Source organism: Perna viridis, chromosome 4 (assembly GCF_037379345.1).
Source record: "Perna viridis isolate PV_CMFRI_1.1 ecotype Kerala chromosome 4, ASM3737934v1, whole genome shotgun sequence".
Lineage (NCBI taxonomy): Eukaryota > Metazoa > Mollusca > Bivalvia > Mytilida > Mytilidae > Perna > Perna viridis.
The window spans coordinates 34,141,280-34,159,538 of NC_142448.1; the positions used below are offsets into that span (position 1 = coordinate 34,141,280).

Genomic DNA, 18,259 nt, shown 5'->3' on the forward strand with positions numbered 1-18,259 from the left:
AATAGCATCAATTTCCTCGTTGGAAAATAGAAAATGTATGAATTTCCAATTCTCATCGTCAATAGGTTCAGATCTAACAGGTTTAAATAGACGGCCACGCCATACATAATGCTGGAAAGTCTGCATTTTATCGAAAAGAGGTCGACTTCTCCTTCCTCGAGTCCGAAATCTCAGAGATTTTTTAGAAGGGTGACTGGTGTAAAAAAATATACGTTGTAATTTAATGAACACCTATGGGTTGTTGTAAACTAGACAAAAGGTAGTTATATCTGTCTGAAAGTTAATATGATGTAACAGGATCGGGTGCATCTTTTTCCTTAGGCTTCCGACGTCTTTGGCCATGGCTATGTTTACTGCTGATTGTAACGAGTCCAATATTTTGGGTTCTTGGCATCGTATCGATGTGTATTCATACGGTTTCGCACTGTTTGTTCGGTTTCACCAACATATAAAGTACACTCAATACCGTAAATGACATTTTCGGTGTTTAGCCTTAGACCAGGATCTAAAAATGATTTTTTTTTCTCCTTTTGTCTTGTTTTATTTTGTTTATTTTGCATTATTTTGTTTTTGTTTTTGTTTTTTTTTCTATTTTTGTTTGTTTGTTTGTTTGTTTGTTGTTTTTTTTTTTTCATTTTGGGATCATTTTTGTTATTTGTTAAAATTCATTTCTTTTTATTTGTTTGATCGTTCTTGCCTGTTTTCTTTTTGTGGGTTTTTGCGGGATTTGCCTTGTTTTGTTTTTGTTTGTATTTTCAAAGTATATTTTCAGACTTGTACTACTGCAATGTACGCATTTCCCATTTGCTAGAGAAAAAATGTTAACTGCATTACTTCATGGTGTTATCAGAATATATTCAGTATCACATCTTACATATTTTACCTGTAAACTGTTTATACAACTCTGAGATGGTCATATTAGTACAGGTAGCTGTGTTTTGTATACTGGGAAGTGCTTGAAATGTTACTTAGCGTTTTTGTTCCGCCTTTACGGTTAAATATTTGAAACATTTGAATGTTCTTTGTTTTAAACATAAGGCTAAATGATTATCCTTCTTTGACATACTGTGGTAGAAATTATTGGTGGTGGTAGAGTTATCAAGGGAACCAAGGTTATAACAAAGAACATAAAGCAACTAAAATCGTACATACAAAGTAAACAAAAGAAAATGAGCTATTCGGACTCCACTAAAACTGGGAGCATGGACCATGTGTACCGGTAAGCGTCCTCTGCTGCTAAGGCTTCTTATTTTTTTAATGATTTATTTGTTTTCCACGGTCAGGATTTTATAATAAAAAGCACAATCACCACCTGACCAATGTGTATTGGAGTGTCTTCAAGATTTACATATTGAGATATGTACTGACTATTGAATACATTTTTAAAATACTAAAGAATTATTTCAATACACCATTGAAAAAATGGACAAGAACATAACTTGTTTTCCCCGAAACTCTCACACAAGCCTCTCAAATTTTTTTGCAAGTAAGATATCCGGGTGTTTGTTTTTCAACAACACATAAATACAATGTAATAAAATTGTTGGAAACATGTGTCTAAAAAGGTCAATTTTTTTTTAATAAAGTAACTTCTGATTATTCTTAAATATATCATTCTATGTTTAGACAACCACTTAATAGTTGTCTCGGGTATCTGTTCTGAAAGGTGTCTAGCTTCTTCTTTGCTTGCTCTTTTATTTTCTATGTTTCGCTTCAGTATGTAAAGAGTGCCATGACCAAGCTGTTGAATAATTTGACTTTAATTGAAACTTCAAGTTTTCTTTCACCTCCCGAAATGATCTTTGGCTATTCTTTGTTTAATAATAGTGTCCTCATCGCAAACCCTGCTGGTGTTACAACGCCTCCAAGGTAAATAATTCATCATCCTCTATTTCCTGGATTTGTTTATACTTAAAAACACTCTCGTTGCTATAGGAAAAAAATTAGAGTACCTTTGTTTGCATTAAAAAATGTCATCTTTGTATCTTGCTTTGTATATCCTGGCATTGTGTGGATGATATAGCCAGATCGTAAGCAAAGTTTCGATTTTCTAATTTAGATTAGTAGTTCAATCTTATTCCTGGAGGTTCCCTTTCTGGTTTTCGTTTTATTATGAAGTAAATAACTAATAGAAAAAAAGGAAACTTGACATAAACTGTGATAAGATTCACCTTCTACTGAAACTGTGCATTTGGAAGGTTGGTACAATAGTTTAACTTTTCAAAATATCTTGTCATGGATGCCATAGATATTCATGTACGATGAAAGGCTTTCTATATGGATGAAATCAAATACCTTTTCATTTACTAAAACCATTTTAAACTTAGCCAACTTTTATTCAAATTAAATGAAACTATGTTTTGGAAGCAATATACGAATAAACATCTTCAGCTTCGTTTAATTGAAAACGATTGTCTACAGGGCATTATAAGCTTCCGGTTGGTTTATTTTAACGGCCATAAAATACAATTTATGAACAATGTTTTTAAGACTGTATCCACACAGAGCTGCAGTTTGAACTCTTTTGGCAAACGACTTTTAATTCTTAACCTCTCACAATTCGATAAGCAATTCGAACTCATAGATGCATGTTGCTCAATTTCTTTTGATAGTAGAAAAAACATTTGCGATTGAATATTAGGCCTACATATTTTTTTAAACAGCTTTTCAAAGTGTGTCATTAAATAACAGTATAGTCTTACAACTCGGCGTTGTTTCTAGTAAAGCAGAGGACGCTTACACTACGGTGCTCCTGGTCCAATGTTGCTCATTTACTTTTGTTACTTTGTATGTATGATTTTAGTTACTGATGTTCTTTGTCGTGTATGTCTGTTTTTCATCCCTTGATTACATTCTTTTGATTACCGCTAGAACCTTGATTACTCTTAACAGACATCTCTGTCTCCAGGCTATTTGAAGAGAAAGAGAAAACTACAAAACCCGAATATCCCTGTGCTCTTGGATCCGACACTGTCCTTTCATTCGTTAAACACATATTAAGTGTAAACTTCAGAATGATAGAAGCTATGTATTCTAGTGAAGTATAATTTTTATTATCAGTGTAATAAGAGAGATGTAGCATTTTTATGACTATGAGTTTACACAGTTTATTTTGACTAATATGGTTTTACTTTATGAGTGAATCAACTTATGTGTGAAGAGTAATGATGAGCTGTGTTTCATGTTATTGTCGTCCTCAAAATAAAAAAGAAACAAAGGAATCGCCGGTTGACGGAGACAAAAGACTTGACCACTAATAATATAAACATATCAAAGTAACCTTTTGAAACATAATGAAAATTTCCAAAAATTAAACAAACTTCGCATGAAGTAAGCAATTTATATCGATCATGGCAAAGACCAATTACACATTTCCGAAAATCTTTGAACTTCAGTTTGTCGAACTCCCGGTAACTCGAACACAATTTAATGTTCACTTAAAGTTTCGACCGTATATCTATCCATGTCGTACATGATACATATTTGTAGCAATACCAATGATATTGGCATATTGGAAATGATTCAAATCAGTCTTTACAAAAGTATGTTTCACAGTAAATGTAGTTTTTATGTTGGTTTTAATGAATATTGTACGTAATAGGATTGCAAACTGTCGCAAGCCTACTATTTTATCTTTGTTGTAATGTTAGTTTTATATTGTTTAATAAGCTTTTTTCCTCTTCGTGTACCGAATACATATCTGAGTTAGTAGGTTGAGTGTATTTCATATGACATATGTGAAAATTGTTCAAGGTTACGTATAAACTTGTATATTTCCCACAAGATTTAGCATCTTTGTCGGTCATGTTATTTAAAGTTCATCAACCATTTTAGTCATAAAGATTGAGTTCTGAAGTTGTTGGCTAGTGAATTAATACAGAAAGACTGGCTAAAATTTGCATTTTGGATTAATGAATATAATCATATGAAGAAGATTATATTCGGAATCGAAATAATCAAAATCACATTTTTGGAAAAAAGTACAAAATCGAAATATTGGAAGCTAGCCATAATGTGGGATAATACAGTAACTACTAGTCGAAATCTAAGTTAATTAAGAAATAATCATGGAAACTTCATTTAAGCATTGCTGTGCCACGGACTGATAATTTATGTCGCACTGTAAGGCCAGCCCGTAGTAAAACAATGATAAAATGGAGTTTCTATGATTTATTTCGATTCAAATAAGAGTAATCACTTCACGTTTTTTAATAGATGCAGCCTATGTGTTGCACGAAATGTTGGTCATGTGTTTATCACATGTTTCCATGGGGCTGTGGTCTAAAGAGCTTTGAAGTACGTCATATTAGAATTAAACTTTTCTTTTCTTGGGACAAAAACATCAACGAAATTGTGTCTTTTCAACTTGTTGCTTAAATATTCAGTGTATAAACATTTCTTCATATATATTCTTAATATATACATATAAACGAATGCCTATTGAGATCATTTAATCTTTTAATCTATGAAAATATTTTTTGCTTTATAACATGAAATCTTCGCGTATTAAAGAGAAACTTTTGTGTAATTACACGAAACTTACGCGTACTAACGCGAAACATACGCGTAATAACCCAAAATGGTTATATACATTTTTAAAACACTCATTTATAGTTCGAAACAATGGAGACCAAAATTATTTTTTTGTTTTCAAATGTTTATCATTTTACTTGAATATACCTAACAATGAGTTTCCTCGCTGCCATGGTGAATAAACTTCTCCTTGAAAGTGGAAACGTTCTGAATCGATAATAAGCAAAATAAGTCTAGCAGCCGCCAGATATGTTTTTGTAATAAAAGCTTATTATTATCTCTATTTCATTATGAGGCAGAGATTTGTATGCCTTTGCTTGACAAGTTATTTAATACCTGGCAGTTATCAGTTTGTGTAACAAATATATACTTTATGTTCTTTTATGTTCTTCTCATTTCTGTTGTTGATGCATTTTTTTTTATTATTTATTTATATATTAATTTATTTTGAGGAAAAGATAGCTTCCCAATGTTTTTGCTTTAGTAATTCAAGTGAGGGTATTTAGCTCATAATTCACATTAATACATAAATAAGCGAATAATGTTTTTTTCTGTTGTCCTAAGTATTTTAAGGAGTCATCACTTTTTACACCAAAGATGATGATGCTCTTCTATTCTATTTTTGAGGGTTGTTTCTGTTCTTGTTTTTTTTTTTTTTTTTTTTTTTTTGGGGGGGGGGTAATGCTTTTGGTTTCTTTTCTGTTCATTCTTAATATAAAAGTTTAATAAATCAAAGTTTGACCTGACAAAAACATAAATACTACTTTATATTAAAAAGGTAGTTTGTGTAATCTCTCTATTTCGACGTTCAACACAAAAATGGAAGATATGTAAAATAAAGGCGGACAATTATACGTTTTCTTCTTCTTTTATACAAACAATACAAACGTTTTGCGTCGATTCATGTAAGTTTCGTGTAATAATTTTTGTTATAAGAACGACAAAAATCTCCATTATATGACGACTGCTTTTTAGAGTTACTGCCCTTGAAATGAAAATAAAAATGAACCACGTGAGCAATTCAGGCTCCTGGAATCCTCTTAGTCTTGTTTTCAAAGATAATAGATTCTCATTTTTTCCCTAAGACACATACCGTAATAATGTTAAAAAAAACGGAATTTGGCCACGTCAGACATAATGCTGGAAAGTCTGCATTTTATCGAAAAGGGGTCGACACCTCCTTCCTCGAGTCCGAAATCTCTGAGATTGTTTAGAAGGGTGTCTGGTAGTGAAAAAATATTCGTTGTAATGTAATTAACACTTAAGAGTTGTTGTAAACTAGATAAAAGATAATTATATCTGTCTGAAAGTTAATATGATGTAACAGGATCGGGTGCATCTTTTCCCTAGGCATCCGACGTCTTTGGCCATTGCTACGTTGACTTCTAGAATGGCGCTAAAGATCGTTGTTACTTTGATTTAACTGTTACCTGGACTAGATAAATTCCCGATACCTTTTGCATTATCGTTACAGCGGTAAGACATTGCAGTACCCAACTGTTAAACCCAAAATAACTCCATATTGGTGCGGTATGGTCTACTAAGTTTAGGGCTGTTAGTGTGGTGCTTAATTTTTTCGATGAAACGAACCTTCATGTCAAACAATGGTCATGACCTGGCTGATTGAAATGATTGTAAAGAGCCCAATATTTTGGGTTCTTGGCATCGTATCGATGTGTATTCATACGGTTTCGCACTGTTTGTTCAGTTTCAAACATATTAAACCACATAAAATACACTCAATACCGTAAATGACATTTTCTGTGTTTAACTTTAGACCAGGATCTAAAAATCAATTATTTTTTTCTCGCTTTCTCTCTTTATTTTGTTTATTTTGCATTATTTTGTTTTCGTTTTTTTTTGTTTTATTTTGGGATCATTTTTGTTATTTGTTACAATTCATTTCTTTTTGATCGTTCTTGCCTGTTTTCTTTTTGTGGATTTGTGTGGGATTTGTTTCTGGTTATGTTTTGTTTTTGTTTGTATTTTCAGAATTGTGTACTACTGCAATGTGTGCATTTCCGATTTGCTAGAGAAAAATCGTTAACTGCATTACTTCATAGTGTTATCAGAATATATTCAATATCAAACCTTACATATTTTACCTGTAAACTGTTTATACAACTCTAAGATAGTCATATTAGTACAGGTAGCTGTGTTTTGTATACTGGTAAGTGCTTGAAATGTTACTTGACGTTTTTGTTCCGCCTTTACTGTTAAATGTTTGAAACATTTGAATGTTCTTTGTGTTTAACATGAAGCTAAATGATTATCCTTCTTTGATATACTGTGGTGGAAATTATCGGTAGTGGAAGAGTTTTCAAGGGAACCAAGGTTATAGCGGTAATCAAAAGAATGTAATCCAGGGACAAAGACCAGACATGGAAAACAGACATACACAACAAAGAACATAAAGTAACCAAAATCATACATACAAAGTAACAAAAGCAAATGAGCTACTCGGACTCCACTAAAAACTGGGAGCATGGACCATGTGTACCGGTAGGGTAACCGTCCTCTGCTACTTAGGCTTCTTTTTTTATAATTTATTAGTTTTCCACAGTCAGGATTTTATAATAAAAACACAATCACACCTGACGAAGGTGTATTGGGGTGTCTTCAAAATTTACAAATTGAGATATGTACTGACTAGTCAATACATTTTCACAATACTAAAGAATTATTTCAATACACCATTGAAAAAATGGACAAGAACATAACCTGTTTTCACCAAAACTCTCACACAAGCCTCTCACATTTTTTCAAGTAAGATATCCGGGTGTTTTTTTTCAACAACACATACATACAATGTAATAAAATTGTTGGAAACGTGTGTCTAAAAGAGTCAATCTTTCTTTATAAAGTAACTTCTGATTATTCTTAAATATATCATTCAATGTTTAGACAACCACTTAATAGTTGTCTCGGGTATCTGTTCTGAAAGGTGTCTGGCTTCTTCTTTGCTTGCTCTGTTATTTTCAATGTTTCGGTTGAGTGTGTAAAGTGTGCCATGACCAAGCTGTTGAATAATTTGACTTTAATTGAAACTTCAAGTTTTGTTTAACCTCCCGAAATTATCTTTGGTTATTCTTTGTTTAATAATAGTGTCCTCATCGCAAACCCTGCTGATGTTACAACGCCTCAAAGGTAAATGTTTCAATATCCTCTATTTCCTGTTGTTGGTGCTTTTTCTCAGACTACCTTCGTTTGCATTTTAAAAATGTCATCTTTGTATCTTGCTTTGTATATCCTGGCATTGTGTGGATGATATAACCAGATCGTAAGCAAAGTTTAGTTTTCCAATTTAAATTAGTAGTTCAATCTTATTCCTGGAGGTTCCCTTTCTGGTCTTCTTTTTATTATGAAGTAAATAACTAATAGGAAAAAGGACACCTGACATAGACCACGATAAGTATTATTATTCACCTTCTATTGAAACTGTGCATTTGGAAGGTTGGTACAATAGTTTAACTATCAAAAATATTTTGTCTTGGATACCATAGATATTCATGTAGGATGAAAGGCTTTCTATATGGATGAAATCAAATACCTTTTCATTTATTAAAATCCTTTTAAACTTAGCCAACATTTATTCAAATTAAGTGAAACTATGTTTTGGAAGCAATATACAAATAAATATCTTCCAGCTTCGTTTAATTGGAAACGATTGTCCACAGGGCATTATAAGCTTCAGGTTGGTTAATTTTCAACGGTCGTAAAATACAATCAATGAACAATGCTTTTAAGACTATATCCACACAGAGCTGCCGCAGTTTTAACTCTTTTGGCAAACAACTTTTAATTCTTAACATCTCACAATTTGATAAGCAATTCGAACTCATAGATGCTTGTTGCTCAATTTCTTTTGATAGTAGAAAAAAACTTTTGCGATTGAATATTAGGCCTACATATTTTTTAAACAGCTTTTCAAAGTGTGTCATTAAATAATAGTATAGTCTTACAACTCGGCGTTGTTTCTAGTAAAGCAGAGGACGCTTACCCTATGGTGCTCCTGGTCCATTCTCCAAGCCCGAGTTGCTCATTTACTTTTGTTACTTTGTATGTATGATTTTAGTTACTTATGTTCTTTGTCGTGTATGTATGATTTTAGTTAATTATGTTCTTTGTCATGTATGTCTGTTTTTCATCCCTTGATTACATTCTTTTGATTACCGATAGAACCTTGGTTCCCTTCATTACTCTTAACAAACAGATGTCTTTGTCTCTCAGGAGAGGATCCTGGTATCTTAAAGGAGGTTCCAGGCTATTTGTTGCTCATCGTTCTTTAAATTTTGTTTTTTAAAACAAACAAAATTTGAAGAGAAAGAGAAAACTACAAAACCCGAATATCCCTGTGCTCTTGGATCCGACACTGTCCTTTCATTCGTTAAACACATATTAAGTGTAAACTTCAGAATGATAGAAGCTATGTATTCTAGTGAAGTACAATATTTTATTATAAATGTAATAAGAAAGATGTAGCATTTTCATGACCATGAGTTTACACAGTTTATTTTGACTAATATGGTTTTACTTTATGAATGAATCAACTTATATGTGAAAAGTAATGATGAGCTGTGTTTCATGTTATTGTCGTCCTCATAATAAAAAAGAAACAAAGGAATCGCCGGTTAACGGAGACAAAAGACTTGACCACTAATACTATAAACATATCAAAGTAACCTTTTGAAACATAATGAAAATTTCCAAGAAATTAAACAAACTTCGCATGAAGTAAGCAATTTCTATCGATCATGGCAAAGACCAATTACACATTTCCGAAAATCTTTGAACTTCAGTTTGTCGAACTCCCGGTAACTCGAACACAATTTAATGTTCACTTAAAGTTTCGACTGTATATTTATTCATATCGCGCATGATACATATTTGTAGCAATACCAATGTTATTGACATATTTGAAATGTTTCATATGAGTCTAAAGTATGCTTCAGAGTAAATATACTTTTTATATTGGCTTTAATGGCCAATGTACTCATTAGGATTGCAAACTCTCGCAAGCCTACGATTTTATCTTTCTTCTAATGTTTGCTTTATATTGTTTAATAAGCTTTTCCCCCTTCGTGTACCGAATACAGTATATCTGAATTAGCAGGTTGGGTGTATTTCATATGACACATGTGAACATATTTCAGGGTTATGTATAAACTTGTATATTTCCCAAGTTTTAGTGCCTATGTCATTTTTCAATAGACAAAATTTTTATCATAGCCAATTCTTATCAATCAATTTTAAAACATAGTTTTATCTGTAAACACGAGAAAAGTAGCTCTGAATTTAATTAAATAAGGGCGTGTCAATATTTTTTTATCCATTGAGATATAACAAAATTATATTAACCAATCAGATTACAGTATTTATCTCAAATTAATTTATTGAAATTTGAAGCTTCTTTAGTTCATCAACCATTTTAGTCATAAAGATTGAGTCCTGAAGTTGTTGGCTAGTGAATTAATACAGAAAGACTGGCTAAAATGTTCATTTTGGAATAATGAATATAATCATATGAAGAAGATTTTTTTCAGAATCGAAATAATCAAAATCACATTTTTTGGCAAAAAAGTACAAAATCGAAATATTGGAAGCTAGCCATAATGTGGGATAGTACAGTAACTACTAGTCGAAATCTAAGTTAATTAAGAAATAATCGTGGAAACACTTTTTAATCATTGTTTTGCCACGGACTGACAATTTATGTCGCACTGTAAGGCCGGCCCGTAGTAAAACAATGATAAAATGGAGTTTCTGTGATTTATTTCGATTCTAATAGGAGTAATCACTTAACATTTTGTAATAGATGCAGCCTATGCGTTGCACGAAATGTTGGTCATATGTTTATCACTTTTTCCCCATGGGGCTTTGGTCTAAAGAGCTTTGAAGTACGTCACATTAGAATTAAACTTTTCTTTTCTTGGGACAAAAACATCAACGAAATTGTGCTTTTTTCAACATGTTGCTTAAATATTCAGTGTATAAACATTTCTTTATATGTATTCTTAATATATACATATAAACGAAAGCCCATTGAGATCATTTAATCTTTTAATCTATGAAAATATTTTTTGCTTTATAACATGAAACTTTCGCGTATTAAAGAGAAACTTTTGTGTAATTACGCGAAACTTACGCGTACTAACGCGAAACATACTCGTAATAACCCAAAATGGTTATATAAAACAATGGAGACCAAATTTTTTTTTGTTTTCAAACGTTTATCATTTTACCTGAATATACCTAACAGTGAGTTTCCTGGCTGCCATGGTGGTCGTGAATAAACTTCTCCTTGAAAGTGGAAACATTCTGAATTGATGACCAGCACATTAAGTCTAGCAGCCACCAGATATGTTTTTTTTTTTTAAATAAAAGCTTTATTTAAACATGAGGTAGCGATTTGTATGCCTCTGCTTGACAAGTTATTTGGTACCTAGCACTTATCGGCTTGTGTAACAAGTACAGAATTTATGTTTCTGTCATTTCTGTTGTTCATTTCTTTATTTATTTATTTGTTTTGAGGAAAAGATAGTTTCACAATGTTTTTGCAATAGTAATTCAAGTGAGGGTGTTTAGCTCATAATTCACATTAAGACATTAATAAGCGAATAATGTTTTTTTTCTGTTGTCCTAAGTATTTCAAGAGGTCATGACTTTTTATTTCAAAGATAATGCTGCTCCTACATTCTATTTTTTTTTTGGGGGGGGGGGGTGTTTCTGTTCTTTTTTTTTTTTTTTTGGGGGGGGGGTAATGTTGTTGGTTTCTTTTGTTAGTATAAAAGTTTAATAAATCACTTCGTTTGGCCTAACAAAAACTTAAATACTACTTTATATTAAAACGAGGTTTGTTTAATCTCTCTATTTCGACCTTCAACACAAAAAAAGAAAGACATGTAAAAAGGGGGACAATCATACATTTTCTTCTCATTTCATATATACAAAAAATACAAACGTTTCGCGTCGATTCACGCAAGTTTCGCTATATTACGCGTAAGTTTCGCTTTATTACGCTAAGTTTCGCTTTATAACTCGTAAATTTCGCTTTATTACTCGTAAGTTTTGCGTAATAATTTTCATTATAAGACCGACAAAAGTCTTCATTTTAGTTGAAGGAAGACTGCTTTTTGGAGTTACTGCCCTTGAAATGCAAAACAAATGAACCAAATGATCAATTTAAGCTCCTGAAATCCTCTTAGTCTAGTTTTCAAAAATACTAGCTTCCTATTTTTCCCTAAGACACATACCATAAAAATGGTTCTAGACGAGACAGGTAGTTGTTATTTCATTCAAGTTTTACTTTATTTACTTTTTCCTCTATCAAAAGTCTATCAAAAAGTCAGTCAGTCAACCAACCTATGAATCAATCAATCTGGAAATCAATCAGTCAACTAATCAATGAATACGTCAAGAAATCAGTCAGTCCATTAATCAATTAAAGGAATATCCAAAGTCAATATAAAGTCAACCAATCAAACGACCAATACAACAGTCAATCAATCAATATTTTAAAATTTGTTCTGTCTTTTCAGAAATGTCAGTGCGTAGTATCATTAGGGGATTGATTGTGGTCATTGCAACAGATGCTGCAAACATAAAAAATCTAATCAAAGGAGAATTTAAGTTTTCCAGTAAACTTGGAAGTCAGTCTTTATCATCAGGCAGTAAGTAAAAAAGAAATCGTTGAAATACCTCTTAAAATGTCTTACTCCTATCATTTATCCTCCAACGGTTCTGCTTTGTTAAAACTGTTGTAAAGACTGGCAAAAATCCTGAATATAAAATTAGCCAAGATCAACAAATAATTTAAAGCATTTTTGTCAATGCTTTAAAAGTACTTCAATGAACGACTGAAGAGAGGTTAAAAACAACTAATGCGATAATACCTATTCTTTATTACAACTTATCTTATTTCATAGCTCCAATCAATGGGGCTGGTCCTCGTTTGGTCTGTGGTCTTCGTACTCGTGTCCAACGACAAAATCTGGCATCATTTCCAAAGTTAAAGTGTCGAGAGAACGACTATGTAATTCACCAGCCCCGAGTAATGGTGGTGCAAATTCGGTAATTTCACACTCGGATTTTCTCCCGCCAAAACGTCACAAAACATTACAACACAAATTTTAAATTTATGTCTAAAATAGCAGCCAATAGCAGCAAATTATGGGAGGATATCTACATAATGAAAATTTTAATCAACTGGTAATCGTGAATAATCAAAATATGGTCACTCGTGCCAAGAATGCATGAAGATTTAACTCGTGCGCGACGCAAATTCGGAACACTCGTTGAATCTAAATATTCTTCGGCACTCTTGATCATATTTTGGTAATTCACTCCAATTAGTACCGACCATTATTATTCGTTTAACAAAAAAGAAGGATAATGCGTAATAAAGATTTTTTTTTCAAATGAACTAAATATATCGAAGTTGCTCAAGATAAATGATTTTTTTTATCAATTGGGAAAATGTTGAATCATACCTTTTTTTTCTGTCCATGGGTGAGTCAAGTATATTTGTTTACAAATTCCTAAAAAGTTTGGGTGTTTTATTTTATCTTTTTATTTTTTTATTATTTTTATTTTTTTTTCGGCATTTTCTTCTAAATCCCAGCCCTATAATGTTATTAGTATTTCTCTCAATTTATAAAAGAATTATTTCACATGGCATGAAGCAAAATGGTAACATTGTTGTACATTGTTATTTTTTGGAATAATCAAGGGAACTTAGATTCTAGCGGAAATCGAAGAATGTAATCCAGGGACAATGACAAGACACAGAAACAGACAAACAACAAAGAACATTTAATGAATAAAATAATAAATACAAAGTAAATGAGCAACTCGGACGCCACTAAAACAAACTGGAAGCATGGACCAGGTGCACCGGTTGAAATAGCTAATTTTTTAACGGGTGTCATGCAAGAAGCAAGATATGGTCACCATTCGGATCACAGGATTACTGGGATTTGTGGTACGCATTTAAATGGGTATTGTTATCTAAAATATTTTTAAGGTCTAAAAGTTTGTAAGAAACAAGAACAATTTGAAAAATGTGAAACATAAAGGTAAAAAAAACTTCCAATCGCCTGTAAGTTTTCCCTCTAAATCGCTCCCTGTAATAACACGATTTTATTCTGAACTTTTGTTATTGGCTCACTGTTTGTATCGTCTTGCAGTCCCAGTAAATGGTGGATGGTCGGCTTTTAGTCCATGGTCAAAGGTTACTTGTCCTACCACAAACTGTGGCTTCTTGTCCAGTCAAACAGAAACAAGAACGCGAAAATGTAACGCACCTGCTCCGAGCCATGGTGTGACTAATTGTATTGGAGACAAAACCAACAGACGTATCGTAACGTGTGGAATACCATGCCAAAGTATGTGTCCGGTCAGTTTCAGTTAATGTGCATCCTTGATTATATATTTTTCAACCAGGTTGCACATTCGGCGTATCTTATATATAAGGTACTATTTTGCATCTTTGACTCAATATTAAAATACGTGGAAGGAAAAAAACATTGAGATCAAAAAGTCTGTCACACATTGAAACAATGACTTGGTTCGTTCCAGAAAATTGGGAATCCTAAAGATAGCTAATGACAACAATGGCGGCCAAATATGAAAGTGAAGCACTTTCTTGCGAAATGTTTTGTAAAAATATGGCTTTACTACTACGTTTTGAGCATTCTCATTAAGAGGTGAAGTATCATGACAATGGAATTATAAGGAAGCTGAAATAAAACAGACTAGAAACTCTTGAGTTTCAAAATATGAACTCTGATCATCTACAGTTGATTTGAAAGTAAAAGTAGATTCCATGAAATACACAAATTATGCAAATTAAGAATTATGGTTCCATGATGTATTGGAATGGGACTTGCAACCAAAATGAAAGCTAAACTTAGGTTCTAGCACTAAATTTGCAAAAAAAAATCAAGCTTTTATCTCCAATTATGATAAAATCATAAATGGTATATTCCCAAAATACTTGAAAAATTGCATGTTAACATATAAACATGATAAAACAATATAGTGAAGGATCACTACTTTATCAAAATCGTCCAAATATCTAAAGATGTTATTAAATATTCCCTATCAAATGTTGTTTGGAGAGGTCTTTACTTAATAATATTCCAGCCATAAATTGTGGTGCAAAATTGGTTCACATGGGAATCCCAATAACTTGTCGATAAACGGTATCGCCAATGCGAACGGAAATATTGTCTAACAGAAGTGCTGTAAGTGTATCAAAGAATAATCAAGATAATCCAGATATGGAAAACAGACATACACAACAAAGAACATAAAGTAACTAAAATCATACATACAAAGTAACAAAAACATGAATGAGCAACTCGGACGCCACTAAAAACTGGAAGCATGGACCAGGTGCACCGGTAGGGTAAGCGTCCTCCGCATTTCTAGAAACACCTGCAGAGGTGCTCATTAAAAATCAAGCCCGAGGTAGACGAAAGAAGAAAAGAAAAACTATGACACGTTGAACACATCAGTTTTCATGGCGCAGATGGATACACCGTAACGTAAAGTCTGCGTAGTTTCAGCAAGCTCAGGCAAAACGTATGAGTTGTGATATGGGCACTCCATACGCAGGTGTTCAAGGATGTTGCCGAAGATGAAAGGGAAGGACCATTTGATAAGATAAGCGAATTTCTGTTATATGTGATTATGTGGTAGTGTTGTGTATAGGGTAGAAAAAAAATTGAAACTTTAAACAGATTCGAAAGATTCCACATGAACATGCAATTCATTAAGCATTTGTTTGGTCGTTACAATTGACTGACTAAAGGATACAGAAAGGTGACGTTTTGAGTGAGCTAAAAAAATCAACGTATTTTTTTCCCTTCTTTTCTAGTCAGTTAATTTCTAACTATTACATAATTCGTGATATAAATGGTGGTCTGTTAAACTGAGAACGGATGCGAGGTACCAATAGCGAGATGATACGTATTCAGTTGATGAATTGCAAATAACAAAAACCATCTATTTTACTATTGATACCATCAAATAGACATATATTTGAATTATTATGCTGAACCGCAGTGACTGGTGTCATATAATATAAATTATAAGGCACAAGACGGTGGAATATATTTTATGAATGTTCTGTTGTTTTTGACTCTCTTTCAGTTAGCACAAGCACAGAAAATATTGTCCTTACAAGAACTGTTACTATATTAGGGCTATCCTACGATAAGTTTAAGGTTAGTAGAGTACGATCCCACCATTCCTGTGTTCACCCCGGTTTTTAAATAGGATGTGTATGGGGGGGGAGGGCGTGTGCGTGTGCTTTGACACTATATTTTCACAGATTTCCCCTCGTTTTGCATCTTTGTTATCTTTATATCTCTAACCCCTTTTCATGTAAATAAGTAATGTTTACTGATCAGGGCGTCTCAAATGTCACAGCAACAATATCCTCTGCAACCCCGATTCACTGTATGTCATTATTATTCTTCTTCTGGTATCCAGTAATCCATCACATATTTGATGATTACTAACTGCTGCATGCATGGTAAAAACCAAAAAATCTGTACAATTAAACCCCAAAAATAGCGTTGAAGAACCAAAATAAAAAAAAAGGTGAATAAAAATATTTAATATTTTGCCGGATTTAATTTAAAGTTCTATTGTGGAACGGACAGCTAGGGTCAGCTGTTCTTTAAAAGCATCATCTGAATTTAGCTGTGTGATGTTTACAGGTAGTAAATTCCCCTGTGGTATGGTTCTATGGGAAGATGAGTCTTTGTAACAGTTTTTTCAAGCAAAAATGTGTCTGTATGTGTGTGGTTGAGCTTGTCCAGTTCTAGGGTCTGAGGGTAATAAAACTGTGATTAAAACTGCTACTAACTGGTAAATGACTTTATAAAACATAATGATCCGGGTCTTTATTCTGCGTTGTTGAAGTGTAGGCTAGTGAAGTGAATCCAACAAGTCAGTTACACTGCTGGTATTGTAATCACTGGATACAGACATACCTAGCTGTTCGCCGCTGGACCATCTCTAGGTTTTGGCATTGGTCGGATGTGTGAGGGTCCCAAACGGAACATGCATATTCCAGTTTCGGGCGAACATGAGCCTGGTATGACTGCGACTTAATTTCTACAGTATGTGTTTTAAGATTTCGAATTGTGAAGCCTAAAGTTGTTGAATCATTTGAAGCAATGTTTTTTTGTATATATGTTACATTTAAGGTCAGACTGCAAAATAATTCCAAGATATTTAGCTGAAGATACGGATTCCAAAGTATGACTGTAATATATGATTATGTTTGAAAGGGTTCTTTTTATTTGATATTATAAGTACTGTACACTTGTCTGGTTGCATAGCCTTCAGCCAGTCTTTTTCCTACCTGGCGGCAGCATCAAGATCTGATTGGAGACCATCAGTCATTTTGTGACTGGATAGTTCTGACTATGATGCTGTCGTCAGCGAACAGGATGAATTTGCTAGAGGTCAGGTACTCAGAAAAATCATTGATATAAACCAGAAAAACGACTGCTCCAAGAATGTTTCTTGGGGGACTCCAACGGTCACTGGGGCACTGTCAGATAACTTTCCATCCAAGACCGCTGTTTGAGTTCTGTTTGAAAGAAAAACTTATATCCAGTTTAATAATTCATTTTTTGATCCAATAGTAGTTAAGTTTGTATAAAAGTCTTTGATGGGGAACTTTGTTAAAATCTGTGTGTTTTTGTTTCAGTTTGAGGACATTTCTTGTACAAATGATAGTAGCCGAGTCTCACAAGATCTAGTGTGTTAGAATCAATGTTGTTTTTCATACAGTATGGTATTGTTTTCTAAGTGACTAAGTATGTGTTTATTGAGTATATTTTATATGATTTTATAGATGATGCAAGTGAGTGAGATAGGTTGGTATTTAACAGTTTTGTATTTTTCTCCTTTTTTGAATGCAGGAGCAAGATATACATGTGTCCAATAAGAAGGTGTGTTGCCATTTTGTAATGATTTTCGAAAAATGATGGTAAGAATGGGTGCTGTTCTTTCGTGAAGTTCTTTTAGGACTTTCCTACTGATTTTGTCTGGTCCGCTGGTTTTGTGAGGATTGATTTTTTCTTAGAGTTTTTGAATGCCAATTGTAGTGTTGCTCAGTGATGGAATTTTAGGATGTGGACTTGTACCTTTATCTGGAATATTATTTGATGTTTCTTTTGTAACGACCGACTGGAATTGGTCATTCAATATGTCAGTTTTTTTTTGTTTGGTTTCGACATAAAGTTGTCAAGCTCATTTCAGCATGTCAGCACTATTGTCTGATCTTATGATTTCTTAGGCTTTGACTGGGTGTTGTAACTCTGGTCTGTGTCATTTTGCGGAAGATCTAAAATCATTTTTCTATGTATGTATATTAATCTTGTCTTTGTTCTTTTTGTACAACTTGTTTTTAATTTTCTATATTTATCACTATAACATTTATTCTTTTTTACTTAAAATAAAACTTGTTTCTTTTGTTGATAAGCATTCTGAGTTCGTTGTGTACTCATTGAAGACGGTGTTTATAGATAAGCATTTTATGTGGGATGTTTCCTTCGATTGACTTAGTCAGTTTGGTTTTGAAAAAAACATACATTTCATCAACATTTAAATGTTTATCCTTTTCCATTTCTATTATTTATTTTAATGTTTAATCAACATCTGAGTGAATATTACTCCAGTTGGCTTGGTCATTTTTTAGCATTTT

The 18,259-nt window shown here is 32.9% G+C and overlaps 1 protein-coding gene across 5 annotated transcripts in view; it reads left to right on the top strand.

The window, feature by feature from the left end:
* LOC148619851 (alpha-tectorin-like) overlaps positions 1-18,259 on the top strand; it is a 42,417-nt gene that overhangs the window by 20,441 nt on the left and 3,717 nt on the right. For 3 of the 5 annotated variants that reach the window (XM_088580192.1, XM_088580195.1, XM_088580196.1), the window contains 3 exons: positions 12,072-12,203; positions 13,719-13,916; positions 15,688-15,761. In XM_088580192.1, the coding sequence (XP_088436318.1) occupies positions 12,074-12,203; positions 13,719-13,916; positions 15,688-15,761 (402 nt within the window). In that variant the 5' untranslated portion in view covers positions 12,072-12,073. Of the gene's footprint in view, positions 1-6,391; positions 6,704-7,638; positions 7,681-12,071; positions 12,204-13,718; positions 13,917-15,687; positions 15,762-18,259 lie in introns of those variants that run through there. The other 2 variants (XM_088580191.1, XM_088580193.1) reach the window with 2 other exon arrangements.